The sequence below is a fragment of the Gadus chalcogrammus genome, chromosome 22, assembly GCF_026213295.1.
Source record: "Gadus chalcogrammus isolate NIFS_2021 chromosome 22, NIFS_Gcha_1.0, whole genome shotgun sequence".
Lineage (NCBI taxonomy): Eukaryota > Metazoa > Chordata > Actinopteri > Gadiformes > Gadidae > Gadus > Gadus chalcogrammus.
Window position 1 is genome coordinate 13,232,914 of NC_079433.1, and position 22,434 is coordinate 13,255,347.

The 22,434-nt window shown below is 46.7% G+C and overlaps 1 protein-coding gene across 1 annotated transcript; it reads left to right on the forward strand.

The window, feature by feature from the left end:
- The first annotated feature begins 3,352 nt into the window (after positions 1 to 3,352).
- LOC130376270 (DNA-binding protein SATB1-like) lies at positions 3,353 to 21,344 on the forward strand. Its single transcript, XM_056583491.1, has 12 exons — positions 3,353 to 3,542; positions 3,669 to 3,932; positions 4,620 to 4,796; positions 5,348 to 5,474; positions 6,628 to 6,751; positions 8,560 to 8,671; positions 8,851 to 9,458; positions 11,553 to 11,750; positions 12,358 to 12,429; positions 13,876 to 14,034; positions 17,395 to 17,607; positions 19,296 to 21,344. Exons 2-12 carry the CDS (start codon positions 3,728 to 3,730, stop codon positions 20,226 to 20,228), a joined length of 2,928 nt encoding a protein of 975 aa, XP_056439466.1. The 5' UTR covers positions 3,353 to 3,542; positions 3,669 to 3,727; the 3' UTR covers positions 20,229 to 21,344.
- The last annotated feature ends 1,090 nt before the right edge of the window (positions 21,345 to 22,434 follow it).

Here is a 22,434-nt window from a genome sequence, read left to right on the forward strand (position 1 = left end):
AGCTCAACTACTGGTATGGATAACCACGCTGTCTCCATAGGGAGGCTGGCTATAGCATGTTCCAGGCAGAGCAGCGACGAGTGAGGAGGCCATAGGAAGATAAGAAGGGTGCTTATATATGAGTAGGATAGTGGTATGCAAACAACATTATACTGCATGTGTTTGGATGCATCTCAATAATGTAACAATGTGATCGTGAATTATGTGTGTGTGTGTGTGTGTGTGTGTGTGTGTGTGTGTGTGTGTGTGTGTGTGTGTGTGTGTGTGTGTGTGTGTGTGTGTGTGCGTGTGCATATTGATGTACATGTATGATTTTTCACATCTGTGTATGTGTTTACATGTAAATAAAACATTTGAATTGTTTTACTGTGTCCTTTGTTGTGTCCCTATGCGTGCATGTGTTTGTGTGTCTATGTGTGTGTGTGTGTGTGTGTGTGTGTGTGTGTGTGTGTGTGTGTGTGTGTGTGTGTGTGTGTGTGTGTGCGTGCGTGCGTGCATGTGTTTGTGTGTGTGTGCATACATGCAATAGTGTGTTTGTTTGAGTGTGTGGGAAATATCACGTGTCTACCAGAGGAGAGAGAGAGAGAGAGGGAGAGTGAGGTAGGACAGAGACAGGTAATATTGAGCCCCTGTGCAATGAAGCACAGCTCTTTCACACAGCAACCTGTCATCGCCCCCCTTCTGGTAGACTGCAGCTCTGGCTAACCATATCATGACTCCATAACAACCACATCACATCCACGGCAAATGAGGTGGAATGAAAATGTAACCTAATTTGGGGAGATACACGACTCTGTGAGTAGTTGGGGGTCCCCCGAGAGATAAGGCTGCGATTGAAAGCGAGTGTGCCGCGTGCCGTTCAGGGTAGCTGGGGTGGCGCGCTAGGCGAGCGTGTAATGTTCTTAATTATCATTTACCATGCCAGCCTCATTGACAAGTTCTCAAGCCAACAACAGACCAGGGATGGGGTAGTGGTGGGGCAGGGGGAGGGGGTGCAAACACGTAAATACTTAGATATGCACTCCAATGTGTAGACACACGCGTGCACACGCACACACAAACATACACACAACACACAAACATACACACACAAACATACACACATGTAAAAACACACAAACATACACACACACACATGTACACACACTCAAACATACACACACAAACATACACACATGTACACACACTCAAACATACACACACATACATAAGCACACACGTTTCTGGAACACATTCAATCAGACACACCCTGTGTATGTGCGTGTGTGCATCTGTGTGTGTGCCCGTCTGTGTGTTTTGGCATTGGCAAACACACATTAAACAGATACAGGCTCATACACACACAAACATATACTAAAACATAGACACATATAGATGCAAACAAGCACAAATACAAACAGACACAAAACTGTGTCTGTGCATGTGTTTTTGGCACTGGCACACACACATAAGCACACATACAGGCACACACAACCTAGAAATTGTAAAAAAAATTCTCATCAAATTAGCTGCCATGAATGGCGTATTGGGTAGATCGATAATTCACAATGCCTTGTTCCCCAGAAGTAGAGAGTTCCTCCATCTTTCTCTTTATCTCTCCGGCTACATATATCTTTCCATGTTCACTATAGAAAGTTCAATCTCTCCCCCTTTCATGGAATAATCTATCCATCTTTCCCTTTTTGGTTTGTTTATCTTCTCACAAAACAAAAACACACTGATACACACACACACACACACACACACACAATATAATGGATTCACACCCCCACCCCCCTGCTCACTGACGACTCTGTGTTGACAGAGTTGAAGGTATCTTCCTCGACTCTAGACACACTTCATGCACCAGCGAGGACTCAGAGGTGCCGAGATGAGGAGACTATAGTGGGACCTATGCAGGAGACAATTTGAGGGTTGACTACAGAACCTGAAAGCTGCCCTTCCACAACTCATCACATTTTGGAGGAATTTGCACTGCGCTCAACCAGGTGCTGAGAGATTAATTTCTGTATGATTTGTTGGTTTTTATTACTTTATTGGCCTCTGATTGGTGGTTTGTTGACTTGAGTGGTGGGTCTGTTGTGTATTTGAAATATCAAGTTGTAGCCTATAGGTAAATAATAACTGAGTCAAGTCCTCATTTTCATAATAATATGATCCACGGTTGTTAGATGTTTGTTTTGTCATTGCAAATGCGACGTTTTTTGTTTGTTTGCTGAGATTTTAAATATATTGTAAATATTTGATGAAACACAGTGATTATCTCACGTCCATTCAACATGAACCAAGAATAACACCGTGAGAATTAGATTTGAAAAGTTAGTAAAAGCAGCCTGTACCACATTGGTTATTCCACTTTCTTTCCATGGAGAGTTGGAATACCCCGAAGACAATAACAAGTGCACGCACAGCATGCAGCAAAAAAATAATAAATACATTTATGCGCAATTGTCACATTTAATACATTTACGGAGCGCGCTAGTGAATTCATTATTACACCATATGCTAATGCAGCTGGGTCCTTGTTTACGATTCTCTCCCCCCCCCCCCCCCCCCCCCCCCACTCTCTCTCTCTCTCTCTCTCTCTCTCTCTCTCCCTCTCTCTCTCGCTCCCTCAATTTCTTTCGCGTACTCTCTCTCCCACTGCCTCACATTTTCTCTCCTATTTCTCCCGCGTGGGTAACGCGTTTGAACGTTAAAGCAAATAACAGCCAGATTGCAAGTTCAAAAAAGGGGGTTGATGTGATGCTGTATGATTTTTCTAAGCTTACTGTGTGGAAGCTCCGAGCCGTATTGTATTGTATTGTTCTCACACAACAGACCAGCAGCACAGTGCTCTGGGTGTGAGGTCGCACTGAACTTGCCGTGAAGCCCAATTCATCCTCAAGACAAGAGAGCAAAAAGCGTAGCGACGCCGGCACCACAACTACATCGCGGACGCCAGATAATGCCGACGGTTACAGACGACTGCCGTCACGTTCAACTGACCGCGAGGGTCGGGGCTTCGTGATCCACGCCGTGGCGGTGAGAACTCGTTCGGTTTGGGATTTTTGAGACTCGCGCCGAGGGTATGACATGAGAGATAAACCGCAAGTCACCAAGTGGACGGAGGCTGAGCTTTTCCACCAAGGGTTAACCGGAGTGCTGACATTTGGAGGGAAAAAAAAGGGCAATCTGTGTCGACCGAAATAGGTTACATTTTCTCGCTTCGATCAAAACTTCAGTTTCCGGACTAGCCTCGGTGAGCGCGAGCGCGCCTATAGGAAGTGAATTGGGCCACACTGTTCTGCTGTGCGCGTGAGGGCGAAAGCGCTGAGATCTTTTTCAACAGGACTGCAGATGGACTGCCAATGGACTTTACCTCGTGTTAGGTGTATACTTTAATACTCGTTACTTTATTTCCTGTGAAGGTCATCACCCAATCACCCTTTAGGTGGCCCCTCGATTCAAATGACGCTGATGGGCTGTGTCTGTTTTTGTCGGGGCGATGTGCGTACCGGTATTCTATTTTTCTTTTTCTGATTTTACATAAACAGTAACAGGTACGTTAAGTCAGTCATTCGTATGTCACACTGAATTTCGCTTTTTTTTTGTGCCTTGGCTACCGTGTTACTTTGAGAAGGTTTCGCTCTGAATCGTTTTGGTTTATGTTATTTATTTATTCGCAGGTGTGCGCGTGTATGTGTGTTGCTTATCGGTGTGTGCGCCGGTGACCAAGAAGTCCCACATGGATCCCCAGTACAATGGAGCCAAGCCACCCGAAGGTAACGACACCGCGTGGGCTCCTCCAGTCAAGGTGGCCCGCTTGGAACAATGCGAGGGAGGAGGGAGTTCAGCCCACGAGAGCAGCGGGCAGGGGAGCCCTTCGGCCAAATCGCCCGTGCTGGTCCTCAAACCCTCCACTCCACAGAGCAAGAACTGGCACAAGAGAGGTAAGGTGCAACTGACTCGGAAGCAGGTTGGCCTGTTTTACAAAAAGAAGCTCCCGGCATTTTGTGATTTTTATCTTTTGGAGGTTCTGGAATAATGGTTAAACATTGTAAAACGTGTCAAATCACACAGAAAAGGGAAACTTCATTTAGGCTTATATATTTTCTATTTTTCTATTAATCTAAACACTTGTTCTTTCTTCTTTCATTTACTGCTCTGGTCATGTATGTTGTAATAAACATGTGTATTATACATGTGTATTACACAAAGGTTCTCAATTGTTTTTTTCATTTGCATTTCTGCTGGTTTGCAGTGTGCAGTTGTTATTTATTAGTGAATGTCAAGGCTGGGGGAAAGGAATCCACAAATATTTTGATAAATTGATGTTTAAATGAAATAATTAAAACAACTTTTATGAAGCAATTACTGAAGGGAAATTAAAGCGGGTAATTTACATACCATTCTCATAATGCCATATTTAATGAATGAATAAATGATCAAATCCATACATTGATTTTCAAAAAGTCACACTCACATTTCTAGTTCATTTTCTTTAATGTTGCATCTACAAACAATGGATCTGGTTTCCATTAGTCAACATGTTTTTGGGTTTTTTTCAATCGGTATTTGCTAGGCTAGTGTCTAAATGCCATCGTGTGATTGATTGTCTGTGCTGTCCGTCACCCCAGGGAGCCTGCTGCCAGTGTTCTGTGTGGTGGAGCACAGAGAGGGAGTGGCCGAGGGGGAGAAGAGGGAGGAGCATGCAGAGTTTGTGCTGGTCCGGAGAGACCTGCTCTTCAACCAGCTGATCGAGATGGCCCTGCTGACGCTGGGGTACTCGCACAGCTCGGCCGCCCAGGCCAAAGGTAGACACACACGCACAAAAACACACAAACACGCACAACCTGGCTGCTGTTACCTCGCATGGTTTGTTGGTTCATATGCGTTGTGGCTACCACTTGGTGGTTAAGTCAAAGTGGGGATGGGCTTGTCCGTGCAGGTGCCTCAGGTGGGAAATCCCGCCCTAAAATATTGACTGGACACCCTGAACCCCACCCCTACTAAATCTAACTGTGGCTAGAGCTTGAACAGTGTGTGTCAATTCTCAGTATCAGTTTTTCAATGGAATTTTTGCTCTGCTAATAAAATAAGTTAAATGTCTGTTGTTAGATATGATCTACTACACACTGTCCTTTAAGGCTGCAATACTTTGGTCTGCTGCCCTCTGTGTCATTCTGGGCCACTTCTGGGCCACCCCTACTGAATTAGGGACACGACATTGAGTGTGTGTGTGTGTGTGTGTGTGTGTGTGTGTGTGTATGTGTGTGTGTGTGTGTGTGTGTGTGTGTGTGTGTGTGTGTGTGTGTGTGTGTGGGTGCGTGCGTGTGTGCGTTTGTGTGTGTGCTATCTTGTTCAGGTCTCATCCAGGTGGGTAGGTGGAACCCAGTGCCTCTGTCGTACGTCACCGACGCGCCCGACGCCACTGTGGCGGACATGTTGCAGGAAGTTCACCATGTCATCACCCTCAAAATACAGCTGCACAGGTACAAGTCCTCCCGCTGACAGTGCTGTCAGCACCACAGATCATTAGCAGCAGAAATGTTGTGTCCCGTCTTAAAGGGACAGAGTCAGACCATGGTAGTAATGTTGTGTCCCGTCTTAAAGAGACAGAGTCAGCCTATGGTAGTAATGTTGTGTCCCGTCTAAAAGGGACAGAGTCAGCCCATGGTAGTAATGTTGTGTCCCGTCTTAAAGGGACAGAGTCAGCCCATGGTGGTAATGATGTGTCCCGTCTTAAAGGGACAGAGTCAGCCCATGGTAGTAATGATGTGTCCCGTCTTAAAGGGACAGAGTCAGCCCATGGTAGTAATGTTGTGTCCCGTCTTAAAGGGACAGAGTCAGCCCATGGTAGTATTGTTGTGTCCCGTCTTAAAGGGACAGAGTCAGCCCATGGTAGTAATGTTGTGTTCCGGTCTCAAAGGAACAGGGCGCCTCAGGGACAGCAGGCTGTCTCAGAACGCTGTGCTTGAAACTCTGCCAGGTGATGTCACTCATTATGAATACCTTTTGGTGTCCCTGATGTTTCGTTTTAGTGTTTGGTTACCCTTTAATTGTTTTCATTTAAGGTTGGCGTTTGAGACGGCAAAGCCGTAGAGAGGGTGTAGAAGATAATTGTTTTACGAGGTTCCCTTGCAGTTTGTGGCCAATGAACAACCAGCTACAATCCTGTTAAAGGACCTGGCACACCTCAGGCACATACACTCCTCCACCTTCATATTCACTAGCATTGCCATCTGCCATCTCTGTCCTCTCCACCAATTAGAAACAGCAATGTCACGGGTGGTGTTTCTGATCCACCACAGATCAAATAAGATGTACTATAAATCCGCAGTGGTCATTTTGGGACGCACCACCACGCCTTCATTCTATCATAATTCCCCCGTGCTCATTACCATAGGGTTTGATTCAAGAAAGCCTTACTAAGCATTTTGTTGATTCGAACGAGAATGGGATTTGTTTCATTTTTACGATTTGATTTATGACAGAGCCGAACGACAAGTGGAACGCCTCTTCCACCTTTATGGCCGAACAGTATAATTTTCCTAAATAAAAGTCATTGTGCAGATGCACAGCAGATTGTTAAGAGCTAAGCCTTAATGCATGTGATCTGCTCTCCCCTGCGGCCCCCGGGTGCAGCTGCCCCAAGCTGGAGGATCTGCCAGCCGAGCAGTGGAGCCATTCCACAGTGAGGAACGCTCTGAAGGAGCTGCTCAAGGACATGAACCAGAGCGCCCTGGCCAAGGAGTGTCCCCTCTCCCAGGTACCACACACCCACACGCACACGCACGCACACACACGCACGCACGCACGCACGCACGCAAGCACGCACGCACGCACGCACACACACACACACACACACACACACACACACACACACACACACACACACACACACACACACACACACACACACACACACACACACACACACACACACACACACACAGAATCAAACACACTCTCTCTCTCTCTCTCTCTCTCTCTCTCTCTCTCTCTCTCTCTCTCTCTCTCTCTTTCATTTACACACACACACACACCTAAACACACCTACACACTTGCATAAACACACACACACACAAACACATTCAGTAACACGCAAAAAGTGCCTTACTCTTACTTCCTCTCTTAATTAATTCTCAGCGCCAGGAAAAATAAAGTTTAATAGTGTTTGTAAGTGTGTGTGTGTGTGTGTGTGTTTGTGTGCGTGTGGACCTGCCTACCTTGGTTTTTCAGATGGAGCACGTAGTCCCATATCTAGATAGAAAATCCAGATCTAAGAGCGAGATAGGGCGTGGGGGCATATAGAGAGACCGAGATAAAAGACAAAGATGCTATCTGTTAAAGAGGCTATCTCCCGGGCCAGCTACATTTCTATCTAAGTCACCCCTCCTGTCACTTTGGATCTGTCAACGTGTCCGTCCGTCAGGCTCTGAGTCTGTCCTTCATATCATTTAATACCCATCACTGCCTTGTGTTTAAGCTGCAACATTAATGTTTATCTGCATACCATAACAGGTAGATAATCCATGGATGTATCTTTAGCGATGTAATACCCAACAGAAATAAAATAATTGAGAAAAAATGATGCAAAACATTCAAAGATGCACACACACAGTCCCAGATAGCAGACGGGCCTTAAAGACACATGACTACACGTGACTGCTACCCAGACATAAACTGTACAGTATGTCTGTCTGTGGAATGTGGCCCTGGGGCACATGATAGGACCTCTGCTGGCTGAATGAAATTGCTTCATATCTCCCACAATACTTCCCGTCAGATTCCTTCATTTTCTGCCCGTGTACAGATCAGATACCGCACATACCCCCCACCCGCCTCTCGCTCCATCACCGTCTCTCTCTCTCTCTCTCTCTCTCTCTCTCTCTCTCTCTCTCTCTCTCTCTCTCTCTCTCTCTCTCTCTCTCTCTCTCTTTCTCTCTCTGTTCCTCTGCCTCGTTCTCTCTACCCCTCTTTTTTCTCTGTCTTGTTTGTGAGAGATTAAAATAAATAGGAGAAGATGAAAGGTATAATCAAATGTAAAGATTGCGCACGGGTTGGCCCTGGGGGAAAGTGTGTGTGTCTGTGTGTGTGTATGTGTGTATGTGTGTGTGTGTGTGTGTCTGTGTGCGTGCGTGCGTGTGAATTTTTCTCTGGGAGAAGAAAGTGAGACTGAGTTAGCATTCGAAAGAATATTAGTTTTTTTACATCCACTCTTTTGTTTGATTATTCAGACTCTCAGCTGACTCTCACACACAAGCATCGACCTATACACCATCCTACAGATGCACACACACACACACACACACACACACACACACACACACACACACACACACACACACACACACACACACACACACACACACACACACACACATTGACACCCTCATCTGTCTTTATTATCCTATTTACCTAGGGGTCTTTTTAATAACAGCGATCTCAGTTCATTAATATCAGGTGTGTGGAACAGCTGAGACGCCCTGGCAGCCAGAAGCAGTCACTCGGAGTTGGTAATGAATTCCTATTGTCTTGTCCCCCCCCCCCCCCCCCCCCCCCCTGCTGTTCCAGAGTATGATATCGTCTATTGTAAACAGCACTTACTATGCAAACGTCTCGGCTGCCAAGTGTCATGAGTTTGGACGATGGTACAAGCACTTCAAGAAGACCAAGTGCTTCAAGGGTGAGCTTGTCTCTCTTCCTCTCGCTCCCGCTCTCTCTCTCTCTCTCCCTCTCTCCCTCTCCTCCTCTCTTTTTATTGCTCACGCTTCAATGCAATCCTTCAAATATTAATATCGGCTCTATTTATGATTGTGTCTGAGACTTCTCTCCGTTTGAAATCTCTCCACCTCTCCACTACAGAGACGGATGTTTTCTCTGATCCGCTACAAACTACGATTCCCTGCGGCCCCCCGCCCGTGGCCCCCGGCAGCACCGCCGAGCCCGGTGCCGCCATGCTCTTCCCCCACGGGGGCACGGCCAACCTGTGTGGGCGTGCCCCGCTCAGTCTCCGCCCCCCCGGCCTGGTAGCCACGCCCCTCAGCCCACAGTTGGTCAGCCAGCAGATGGTGATGGCCCAGTTCCTCAACCAGCAGTACGCCGTCAGCCGCATGCTAGCCGGCCAGGGCCTGACCCCCGCCCCTCCGCCGCAGTACAACATGAGCCAACCTCTCGCGGGGAGGACGCCCACCCTGGTGCTCCCCAAGCCCCCCGAGCCGCAGGCCCAGCTCCACGGGCAGTGTGGCCCGGTCGGAGGCCCTGGCCCCGGCCCCGGGCCCGGGCCCGCCGCTCTGACTCTGACCCTGGCCCCGACCCAGACCCTGACGCAGGCGTCTGCCGGGCAGGGCTGCCCGATGGGGGGGGGGCTGTCGGAGCTGACCACCGACATTTACCAGAGCGTGAGGGACGAGCTGAAGAGGGCCGGCATCTCCCAGGCCGTGTTCGCCCGGGTGGCCTTCAACAGGACCCAGGTACGGACAAGAGGGCCGGAACCAAAATGAATGGCGGGAGAAAGAATGGATCAACAGCAGTATACTGGCTTTTTGTCTGCGTTGGTTGTAGGAAGGGTTTGCTCTGTGAATGTGCCTGATGGTTGGTTGGCAGATTGGCATGGCCTTTGCCGCAGTGCCCCCTCCCCCCCATGTATCTGCGTGTGTGCTCATGTGTGTGCAGGTGTGTGTGTGTGTGTGTGTGTGTGTGTGTGTGTGTGTGTGTGTGTGTGTGTGTGTGTGTGTGTGTGTGTGTGTGTGTGTGTGTGTGTGTGTGTGTGTGTGTTCTGTGCCAGCTCTCTGCAGCAGGGAGCTGGTGCCAGAATTGAAGCAGCTGCTGGGCCAACTAATCACAGCCCCTCAGAGAGATGCTGTCTCTCTCGCTCACTCGCTCTCTCTCGCTCTCTTGCTCTCTGGCTCTCTGGCTCTCTCTCTCTGCTCCCTCCATCAAGCCAGCTTCTCCTTTGTTGGGCCTCCCTGTCCATTTAATCTGACCCCCCCCCCCCCCCACGCACACACACACATCCACCTTCCCCTCCCTCTCCCCTTTATTGATATTCTGTCTCCTCATATCTCACCATTTCCCTTTGGTCGCTGGTCTCCCCCCCCTCCACCCACTAAACCCACGACCACCCCACCTCTGAATCACACACACACATCCACATCCCCCCGCCCATCCCCACCGCCTCGTACGAGACGCCACGTCTCTGGCTCTCATCTCACGTTACACGCCCACGGTAACGGCGCTCGCTAAGACGGGACTCGGCCTATTGTAGTTATTGTTATTATTATTGCCGTCATTATCATCTTTGTCATAATAAGCCCAGCCAGCTAACACCCCCATCGCCTCCCCTTACCCAGCTTCCCTCACCCTCCCCCACGTGCCCCCCCATTTCCCCACAGCCATGCCAAGGTGCTTCTTTTGCCAACGCTGGTAGCAGTCGGGCGCCGTGCCAACACGTCAGCCAGGAGCGAGAGAGGCATTTGTCAATTAGTGATGCATGTAAAGTCTCTATCTGGTTGGGGCGCTGGGGCGCGGGGGGTGGGGGTGGGGGTGGTGGTGGAGGTGGTGGAGAGGGGCTTGATAGGATGCATTACGATGATCCGATATGAATAAGGATGCAAATTCTTCCCGTACTGTTTCCATATCGGTAAAATGAAAAGGCCGGCTTCTGCGGAAGGATGCCCGAGCTGTTGGCACCTCTGGTTGCGGGGAAGGCTTTCCTGCAAACACTGGACGTGTTCTATTGTCTGTTGTCGAACTAATGCAGTACAATTGCAGTGCTTTGGAGTCTGTCGATGTAAATCGACTGTTATCTCTAGCCGGCCAATAAATACAGAGCTGGCATTGTGAGGGGTGTCAGTTTAATTGGGATCAAGCGATGGGAAATGCAGAACTTTTGGCAGTTGCTGAAAAGATGCGCTCCACCTCTGCATTTCATTTGTGGATTGTTGTGAGACTGTGGATTGATAAAGCCTCCGCACAAATAGATTCTAAATTTCGAACTTTTTATCCATGAAATTCTAGTTGCTTCTGGCCAAAAAGGCAGTATTTCATATTTTGTGTGTCCGTTTGTCCGCATCTGTGTATGTTGGTAATTGTGTTGGTGTGTTTGTGTCGGTGTGGATTGCAAGTGTGGGTGTCTGTGTTTTTGCGTGAGTGGTTGTGTTTCTATGTTTGTTCTTTCGTTTGTGTGTGTGTGCATGCGTTTATGTGTGGGTTTTATGTTTGTGTGTGTGGGTTTCATGCATGTGTGTGTGTTTGTGTTCCTTAACGTGTGTGAATGTGTTACTGTGTAAATGTGTGTGTGTGTGTTCTTTAACATATTATGTGTGTTCGTGTGTATGTGTTACTGTGTAAATGTGTGTGTGTGTTCTTTAACATAGATTATTGTGTGTATGTGTTTGTGTGTGTTCTTTAACATATATTGTGTGTGTGTGTGTGTGTGTCTGTGTGTGTGTATGTGTGCGCGCGCGTGTGTGTGTGTGTGTGTGTGTGTGTGTGTGTGTGTGTGTGTGTGTGTGTGTGTGTGTGTGTGTGTGTGTGTGTGTGTGTGTGTGCCTATGCTGTACCAGGGTCTGCTGTCGGAGATCCTTCGCAAGGAGGAGGACCCTAAGCATGCGTCGCAGTCCCTGCTGGTCAACCTCCGCGCCATGCACAGCTTCCTGCAGCTGGCCGAGAGCGAGCGGGAGCGCTTCTACCAGGAGGAGAAGGAGCGGAGCCTGTCGGGCGTCCCGCCCAGCTGCGGCAACACCCCGCCGAGACCCACTCAGGTCAGACAGACAGACAGAGAGAGAGAGAGAGAGAGAGAGAGAGAGAGAGAGAGAGAGAGAGAGAGAGAGAGAGAGAGAGAGAGAGAGAGATGAGAGAGAGAGAGAGAGGAGAGAGAGAGAGAGAGAGAGAGAGAGAGAGAGAGAGAGAGAGAGAGAGAGAGAGATGGTGATAGATTGAGAGAGAGAGAGAGAGAGAGAGAGAGGGCGAGGAAGGGAGAGAGAGAGAGAGATATGGTGATAGATTGAGAGAGATGGGGTGAAATGTTAAGGCAAAGAGGCTGAAAGAGGAAGAGAGACAGAGGGGTTAGCGAGTGGAAGGCAGGAGTGTGAGGGAGGGAGAGATAATGTTATTGACAGTGACACACAGAGGGTGCGAGAGTGAGGCAGGGAGTCGGAGAGGGAGAGACTGAGAGAAAGGCCGCCAAAAGGAGAGAGGATGTTAAAATAAGAGAGGTAGAGATGTTGAAAGAGTGAGAGAGGAGGTTAGGGTGAGAGATAAAGAGGGTCATAGAGCTAGTTTGAAAAAAGAGAAAGCTACAAAAATGTGTTATTATTTTGTATTCAACATTAAACAGACCGTTTATTTTGTTTTTGTTCAACTCTATAGTCTAGGAAAGAGGATGTTACCTGTGTCAAGACTGAAGATTGGCCCTCCCGACTTCCAATAGCCATGGCTTCAGTGAGTTTCTTACATACTCGTCTCTATTACACTCCTCTTCTGGATGCACTACATCTGTGCTATTGGCTTTAATTCTAGGAGATCAACTTTACGACATTATTGAACATGGGGACTAAGGGATTTCAAGGTGCATCTTACATTAGAACATTAAATGCCCTGCCATTTCATTTGATAGTACAAATGAACATGGTAACGTATCCACGCAAACTCAAGATATGGACTGAAATCACACGGTTTATTTTGGATGTGTACAGTATTATTACGGTTTGGATATTTATACCAAAAAGTACAATGTATCTTAATGTATTATTTGTTAATTATTATTTATAAAAATAAGCTCCAATCATCCAATAATGTCTTAAGATTATAATGTATTATCCCCACACACATGCGCTTAATAGGCAAATTGAAAGCATATTAGTTCATTTCTGCATAGCATTAATGTTAGTGTTAAAGGGATACGCAGAGAATCCGTAAATTGGTGTTTTCCTGTCTTACCCAGATTCAGATGAGTTGGGGGGGGGGTCTGGGTGAGAATTTGCTTTCAGTAAGCCGCTTCCATTGCCTAGTAGAGTTTCAGTAGCCCAGCTCCTGTTCAATTAAGGGGAATACACTGTTAATTACCTTCCAAAGATTTCCAATGTTTTCCGACTAGTCGCTGATACAAAACGAGTGCCGGTTACAACACAACAGGACCGTAGTTTGTCTAAGAATAGGCTACAAAGATAATTCGGCACTATTTCCAGCGCTGTAATTATTGCTACCTGTGCTGCGCCAGTGGTGCAATTATATTACCAGCTGCTCCTGGCTGGGTAGTCTAGGCTGAGGGTAGCTAGTCAGGGACGCATCAGGGGTAGCCTAATAATCACAGCACCTAAAATAGTGCCGGAAATGTGGGACTTTATGGACAAACTACCATCTTGTTGTGTTGTAACTGGAACTCGTTTTAAATAAGCGCCTGGTCGGATAACATTGGAAAGCATTGTAAAGTCATTAAAAGTGTATTTCTCGAACATCAACAGAAGCTAGGACACTGTAACTCTTCAAGTCAACAGAAGCGGCTAACAGAAAGCAAACGCTAACCCAGCAAACTCTCCTTCTGGATGAACAATGATGAATTTGGAATTAAACAGCTAGTCTGAATCTGGGAGACAAATGGCAATTACAAATATCTCAGTGTATCCCTTTCATATTCTGATGTTAATAGCTAAATAGAACACAAATAATTTTATGAACGCAATGAAACATCCACAAAGCGCTCATTGAATGTCAGTGTGTTTATCGTGAGCTAATTGTGATCCGTAATTTTAACCGTAGTAACAAATACAGCCTTCCTTTCTCTATCAATGTCTCTTTCTCTTTTCTCTATCGTTCTTTCTTGCTTGCTGGACTGATCCGGTGTGACTTCTGGCTGTGTCGTGAATCCTATGTTCTCTCTGCTCTCAGGCCAGGCTGTCCCCACTGGCAGCAGACCGGGGACAGCAGGCGGGCGATGGCTCTGGCCTGGACATCAGCATGTCCATCTACGAGGAGATCCAGAGGGAGATGAAGAGGGCAAAGGTGTCTCAGACCATGTTCGCCAAGGTGGCCGCATCCAAGAGCCAGGTACCCACAAGCACCAACTAATACATACAAACCCCCACAGCCATGACTGCACATCCCCACTTATGCACACACACAAACGCATCGTCCTTACTCATTCACTGACACACTCATACACTCCCACGCAACCACCAATGAGTACACACATAACCACATGTGCACATACACAGCTGCTCTGGTTTCCTCCCACACCAGTAAAACATTAGTTAACACTCCTGTCCCGCGCTAATGGTCCCACGTGCCGCCCTGTGAGGCAGGCGGTCTCCTGCTCCTAACACCTAGCATAGGACGGGTTGAATGTAGAGAACTCATTACCACAGGGGGATGAAGGAGATGTATTCAAATAATACATCACCACATTCCACCCCGTAGAGGTACACACACAGTGCAGAACCCAAACTTACAAATAGTCCCACATAACCACATACATCACGTTATGTACTCGCATGAGCAACGATGAGTACATAACATGTATTCATGCGCACACACACAAACACACAGGCTTGTACTTCATGCCCATAACTATGTGTATGTGTGTACATGCTCATTGAGGTACACGCATACACATAGTTATGGGTATGAAGCGCACACACACACACACGCGCAAAACCACATTGACACATACACCTCGTTGTTTTTTTCCAACCTAATTATTACTATTGCTTTTCGCTACAATCATGTGTCCATAGTGAATTCATGCATCTCCACAGAGGAACCCAGGCCCAGTGCAGAAAGCCCAGATAATCAGGCAGCAGCTGTACTCTACAGAGGACTATCATCAGTGCATCAGACCGCTATTGTGTCCTGAATTACCGGTTTAATAGTTGGCATACACGGGCACGCACACTGAGACATGTACACTGTTTTTTAAATATGCAAAAACACAAGCAAATACACTCGCACACTCAGTGACACACACACATGTGCAAATTGGTGCACATGCACGTTGGTGGGCGTGCATGTGCGTTATTTGCCTGCATGTATGCATGTGCGTGTGTAAGCATACTATACATGAACTTATCTAAATGCTTAATGCACTTGCAAACAAGCATGACTACACACGCAAACTCTCTCACACGCACACACACACACACACACTAAAGGCATACAAATGCACACAGATGATTTGAGTGTTTATTGTTCTCATTTTTATGGCGGTGCCATAAGCTTGTTATTGCCTTTTGTTTTGAGGATAATTTTCCCTCCATGAAATGGGGGGAGGGAGAGAGTAGGCCTCTCATGTTATCCCACTGTCTCTCCTCTATATCGTCCACTTTTATTTCCTTTCCCTCTGTTTGTTTGTGTCTTTCGTGACTTCCTTTCTCCTCTCTCTTTTTCTCCTATTGTGTTTTTGCCCATCCGTTTATGGTAAGCTTCCCTCTCCTCACCCCATCACGAGGGTGTGTGGGGGGGGTCACTCAGCGGTCATGCCAGCACAGACAGTTGGTCCAAACCCACTAAGGTTTTAAATGATATCCAGCGCAGTCATTTTGTACTCTCTCTCTCTCTCTCTCTCTCTCTCTCTCTCTCTCTCTCTCTCTCTCTCTCTCTCTCTCTCTCTCTCTGCCCTGTCTATGTCTCTGTCATTAGCCTTCTTGTCCGTTTAGCTCTATCTATCTGTCTCTCTCTACATTTATCTATTCCCTCTCCCCTTCTCTTTACTCATACCAGTATATCTCTCTCACTCTCCATATATCTCTATATATCTCTATCTTGCCCTCCCCCTCCCTCTCTATGTATATCTCTGTCTCTATCTCTGTCTCGCTCTCTATCTAGATCCTAATTTCTTTTTATGCTCTGTCTCTCGCTCCATCTGTCTCCCCCTCTCCCTCTTTATTTATATCTCTCTCCTCTCTTTATTTATACATCTCTCTCTATCTCTCGCCATCTCTCTCCCTCTATCTCCCTCTATCTCTCTCCGTCTCTCTCCCTCTATCTCTCTCCCTCTATCTCTCTCCCTCTCTCTCCCTCTATCTCTCTCCGTCTCTCTCCCTCTATCTCCCTCTATCTCTCGCCATCTCTCTCCCTCCCCCTTCTCTCTTTGTTTCTCTCTCTCCCTCTCCCTCTCTCTCTGTCTCTCTATCACCCCCTGAGTAATTGTGCAAGGCTGCTGGCACACAGTGCCGTGTTGGATCGTCCTGCTGTATCTGCACTGTGCATCTGGATGGTATTGTGTCCTCGCGCTGGTCCGCAGCCAGGTGTGCCTGTGTGTGTGTGTGTGTGTGTGTGTGTGTGTGTGTGTGTGTGTGTGTGTGTGTGTGTGTGTGTGTGTGTGTGTGTGTGTGTGTGTGTGTGTGTGTGTGTGTGTGCCCACTCATATGTACGCTATGCTCTAGTTCATAAATCCAACGCTAGCTTGGCTTCACTTTCCTCAATCTATCACTCACGTCCCTCCACCGCGAAGGCAGACATAATTCGACCCTAATTAGAGAAAAATCACACAGATCTAGCAGACTGTGAATCGTTTGAGCCCGCTGTCCTTTTTACTGACATCGTACTGTGCAGGGAAATACAGTTTCATATTATACAGTAGATAGACTCTCATGTCAGTTTCCCCGGCAAGCTGAAATCTGAATTATAATACGATTGTATGTAAAAATCTACATTATTTAATGCAGTGAATAATGTATGAATTTCAAAGCTGCATAAACAAATTAATGAGGTAAAGCCTTATTATTAGTTGATGTTGGTCACAATGCCCTGCATAAACATATTGTGAGACTATGATATTAATAAGCTATGTGATTAAGATGATTTTATTCCTCCTGTTTTCACTTCTTAAAGGGAACTTAAAGGGAAACATATTTAAAGCCAGAGAGAGTCTGAGGGGGAAAAGAGCAAGCAAGAGGACACATCACTCTTAGAGAGCCTCGAATCAATAACTATTGACCGCTATTGGAAAAACTATTGGAAAGGAACCCTACCCCCTCTTCTCTCCATCCACATTTAGGTGAAAGTTCAGTTGGTTTTTTGTCTTTCTTTTCTCACAGAGCATCAAATAAAAGGAAAAACAAACAACTTGTTCAAGGAAAGCTCGACAATACAACATTCATGATTCAAAGTTGGATGTGTGACCATTTGTATAACACTGGCCATTAACTGTGTGATCCTGAACCAATTTTAATGTCTAATGTGATGTTTAAATGACATCATCACACCTGGCTGGTATGGCGATGTGTCACCCAGTGCGTGTGCAAACCCAAGTGGCCTCTTGGGTTCGGCAAGATGGCGGCTCTAATGGCCGTGGCTGTGCGTGACCCGCGCCGGCACTTGGCGAACGGCGCCCCACGGCGTGGCGACGGGGCCTTTGTTCATTCAGCGGCTAATGAAACAGTAACGCGTCGGGTTGGCTCGGTCCCACAGGGGTGGCTGTGTGAGCTGCTGCGCTGGAAGGAGGAGCCCAACCCGGAGAACCGCACTCTGTGGGAGAACCTGTGCATGATCCGCCGCTTCCTTGGCCTGGCGCAGGGGGAGCGCGACGCCATCTACGAGCACGAGAGCAGCAGCAGCGCCACCGCGGCCCAGCAGCACTGCACCATGGACCGGCTGGGGCCGGTCGCCGGGGACAACGCGCTGGTGAGGGGAGAGGGCCAGTGATGGATGCACACACACAGACGTTATCACATGTATGGGCAAACACATGCTGATAAACGTCCATAAATACACACACGGACCTGTGAACAGACACACATGTAGACACAAACACACATTAACACACGTATGTGGAAACACATGTGCAAAACACATGCAGAGACACACACACACGCATAGCGCATGCACTTATACACAAACATTAAGAACATGTAGACACACTTAAACACACGTGCAGACACATACACATGCACGTACACCTAGACACCCCTGAACACACACGTGTGTATTTAAAGACGCAATACACACGCATACACATAAACACACACTCAAAAAACACATATAAATGCAAATAGATGCAGCTGATCAGAAAATCAGCATCTTCGTGCACACATATTGTACTAAACAGGTCCGCACATCGGTGCATACTAACAGATCTTTATGCAGAGATATGCAGATTGCAGCCCTGACATTTACAACAGAAACCGGTTAATAAATAACACGTTAATGAATTGCCGCTAAGTCAGTTAAATCCTGTAAAAATAACCTTGATGTCCATGTAATTTAGGTGTAATTAATTAACAATGCAAGTTTTTTTGTTTGGGCCGTTATTAGTCGAATTTCCAAACATCGCTAAACAGTTGTAGCCTGGTTCTACCAGACTCTCGTACTTCACTTCATTTCATTTCATTTGCACAGAGAGTCTGGACCTACTCAGATGACAAACGTTAACTGACTTGAAGGCGGGTGTCTGTTGAAGTTTAAAACTATTGGATCTGCCCAGTGCCACTCTGGATCTGCCATAACCAATCGCTAACGTTTGGCCGGGAATTCCGTTGCACGCAGGCTGTAAACAAACCAAGCACCGTGCGTGAAGATGTCCGTCAACGAGAGCAGACTTTAACGACATTGTTCTCAGCCACTCCCTCTGTTCGCTTGTTTGGACGCAGAAAATATGGACGGAGAAAACCCCCTAAGTACTTAGGCGGGCGGAGCCAGGCTAAAAATGTTGCAGAGCTGATGTCTGTTACATGTCCCAGTGTTAGGTATTTGACCCCTGAATACACCCATGCAGGCCGCGTGTGCATATGGAATTAAAGCTTTTTTTATTTGCTCTCCATTATTAGGCAAGCTGAATCTGCTACTTGATCAATATAATGACAGTTTACATGAAATACGATGGGAATATTGATTGACTGCACACACACACCACCATCTATAATTAGTCCAGCATTTCTAGAAAATGTTTGATAGTCGGGTGTAGAGAGGTTTTTGCTTTAACATACATTTTAGATATATCTTTGGATATCTGAGGCTTGATAGTAGTTGCAAGTCCTTAAACAACTACGTTTAAAAAAGCTATGTGTCGTGCATTTTGGAAAGCTTTCGATCCAATTTATATCCCAAATGTAAATATCTTTGAATGTTCTTTTATTTATCCTCATTGATTACTCTTTATTTAAAAAAGTATAGATACATTTTGAATTTAAACATACAATCCTAAGCCTAATCATATAAAACAAATTACAAATGCATTTGTTTTTTCATTAGGCACCAAATACTGTTGCACATCTGTAACTCAGTCAACAGAACATGTTTGTGTGTGAGCATCAACATACTAATTGTCTGATCATGTGATCTCTAATCGTATCCTCTCTCCTACCGTCTCCTAGTACCAGTGCCAATCCCCGCTGCCCCATCAGCACCACGCGCATCAGCTGACCTCCCAGGCGCACCAGCCCTTCCACCCGGAGGCGGGACCTCATCTGTCGCCACGGCAATCGTCCACCGCATCGCCCGCCGAGTCATCCGAGGGGGGCTGGGCTCACCCGGGCGTGTGGATGCAGGGCAGGGGGCGGAACGGCGACAGACGCGACGCAAAGGACTGGGGCGAGGGCGAGAGCGGGAAGGGCTGGGGCGGGGGCACGTGTCCGCCCGTTGAGCTGGGCCTGGAACTCTGTGGGCAGACGCACGAAGGGGGCCCCGTCGACAAAGCCTCCCACCTGGTCAACGGGGCCTGCAAGAAGGGCTGGAGCCAGGGCAGGCTGTCGTCACTCCCCCATTGGGGCGGTCTGAAGGGCGAGGGCGGAGCGCGTCCGGAGGGAGACGACGAGACGGTGGAGGCCCGGGGGGAGGGGTGCAGGGTGTCCCGGGAGGCCCTGGGCATCCTGCAGAGCTTCGTGCAGGACGTGGGCCTGCACCCCGACGAGGAAGCGCTGCACACGCTGTCGGCACAGCTGGACCTGCCCAAGCACGCCATCCTCAGCTTCTTCAGCAGCCACGACCACAGGCCCCAGGGTCCGCACAACCTGCGCACGCACTGCCACAACCACCAGCGGCACCAGCCGGAGCACGAGCAGCCCCCCGAGGACCTCCACCTCGGCCTGGGCACCGGGTCAGAGCGGGCCCAGGCGGCCAGAACTGTGGAGGGGCCAGAGGAGCACGGCAGAGAAGGTGACCTGTACCAAGTGGTGAAAAAGGAGGACGGCAAGCTGGGACGGATAATAGAGACCGAGGGGAAGTACGGGATGACCGCTTCTGATGAGATTAACATAGGCACTCAAACTACTGGTATTGTGAAGGAGGAACAACAGAACTATAATTAACGTGCGTATATACAATGACTTGTGTCCTGTCGTTATTGTAGGTTGTTCATAGCCTATTGAAACTACTTTTCTTTCATGATAGAGCACAACATCCTTTCCCCGTGCAACACAATCATTGTTACCTGTGCACCAGTGTTAACGCTCTTCTTTTAAAAGGCAACTTCCTAAAAGACATTATGTTTCTGAGTTACATTTTTTCCTGATCCTAAAACACCTGATCTCAACTTTATAATTGTTACATCTTAAATTATGCATAGTCGTGTTGTCTGTGTCTGTGTCTTTTTTATTGCCTTGTAAACTAGAACATAGTTTTCTCAGCAGTTTTATTTAACCCTCATGGAGAATTTGCGGATAGAAAATCATTACTATCAAAGTACAAGATAATCAAAAGATTTTTGATTTACCCAAAATATTATTTGTTGTTTTTGTTTTTAGAAATATTACATTGCAGGTACAGGGATTCATGAAGTCATTCATCTCTCATTTTGTTAATTAATATACAGTGTTTTGAAAGATTACACTTTGAAAGAAAGATACTTTTCAATGCTGTGCATAAGACATCAATATATCAAACGATATCAGTTAAACATAGATCAGTTGCTGTGAAGCCATCCATATAAAGTTCCTGCTGACGCTGGATCCATTCCTGTATTTTTGTCTTCCCTTTCATTATGCCAGATTTTATGAATAGCCTTTAAAAATAATGACTTCATGCATACATTTTAGTATTGTTTTTTCCAAACCTGAATAAAAAGTGTAACACAATCCTATAAGCGAAAAGCGATGTATCTAATAAATATAGGAGTTAATTTCTCAAAGGAAAGTTATGACTGCAGCTGCCAGCTAAATCGTATTCATTAACTCCAGAAAAACATGGTTTATATGAACACACAGTATTGTACTCTTTGGGACTGTATTTGCTGTATTCAGGGGTAGTAATTTGAGAACTCTGTTCTAATAAAATCCCTTAAGATCTCAGAATAAAACCGTAAAAAAAGAAAAAGGACTGCACAACGTTATCGAATTCCACTCGGTAGAACAGGTTCCTATTTTCTCACAGTTAGCCTTCAAGAGAAAAGCCTTCTTGGTGTTGCATTTGTGTTTCTAATCCCTAGAGAATCTCTCATAGAATCTGTGGCAGCATAACTGAAAAGGGCAGCATGTCATTGTTGTTTTCCCTGTTTTCCACAGGCTAAGCATTAGCACCAGGTGCTGGGTGGCCCGGTGACATTACTAATAGATTTTAGAAAGCACGCTCTCTTGCAAAATATATTTAGAATATGTTTAGCAGAGTGTAAAGTGTTGTTTTTGTCAAGAGGTGTTTTCGGAGGGAAGGTAATGTTTTGTATATACCCTCGGATAAGCAGATCTGACAACTAATCGTTGGAAAATAAAGCTATTAAAAACAACTAAACGATGGTGTTTAGATAAACAGATGTCTGCATCATACAAGACATCACCGATTGTTGCCATCGTCTGTAGTTCATCTTTGTATCAGTGAGTGTCATCAGTACAATGGTGATAGTTTCTGCCCCCTAAAAAAAGTATGTCTTTGAATTGTCTGTGCATTTGTGTCATTGTTTCCAGTCACATGATAGTTGTGCATCTCTGTTTCTCCGGTGCATCTGCGTCTCCTCAATCACATGCTTTTTAATGCTTTTGTGTATTATTTTCAATAGTTCTTCCTCTTGACTGTTTCTTTAATCGTCTCTCTCTCTCTCTCTCTCTCTCTCTCTCTCTCTCTCTCTCTCTCTCTCTCCCTCTCTCCCTCTCTCCCTCCCTCCCTCCCTCCCTCTCCCTCTCCCTCTCCCTCTCCCTCTCTCTCTCTCCCTCTCTCTCTCTCTCTCTCTCTCTCTCTCTCTCATATAGTCTAACACTGCAGCTCTCCCTGAGATGGTGCAGTGTTCAAGCCCCATTTGGTCAAAATGGCTTTTAGCGTAATTCAATATAGCTTTGGTTTTTACTATCATCTGTTACCATGACGATAGCTCTGGTGGGGCCAATGAAAGGCCAAGGAAGCCTCATCATCAGTAATATTAGCTGAAATAATTATGATAATGGTGCTCTTGAAAATGTCATGCCTGTGCTGCCGCTGATGGTAATGATGATTATTGTTGCTTTTGTATAGCCCATCACACACACTTGCGCGTACGCTCACATATGCGTGGGCGCGCACACACACACACACACACACACACACACACAC

Excerpts from the sequence above, each read along its gene's own strand:
- LOC130376270 (XM_056583491.1), top strand. The coding sequence starts at position 3,728 with ATGGATCCCCAGTACAATGGAGCCAAGCCACCCGAAGGTAACGACACC. Across the intron at positions 3,933-4,619 it reads CAAGAACTGGCACAAGAGAG|GGAGCCTGCTGCCAGTGTTC; the intron begins GTAAGGTGCAAC and ends CCGTCACCCCAG. Across the intron at positions 11,751-12,357 it reads CCCCGCCGAGACCCACTCAG|TCTAGGAAAGAGGATGTTAC; the intron begins GTCAGACAGACA and ends TCAACTCTATAG.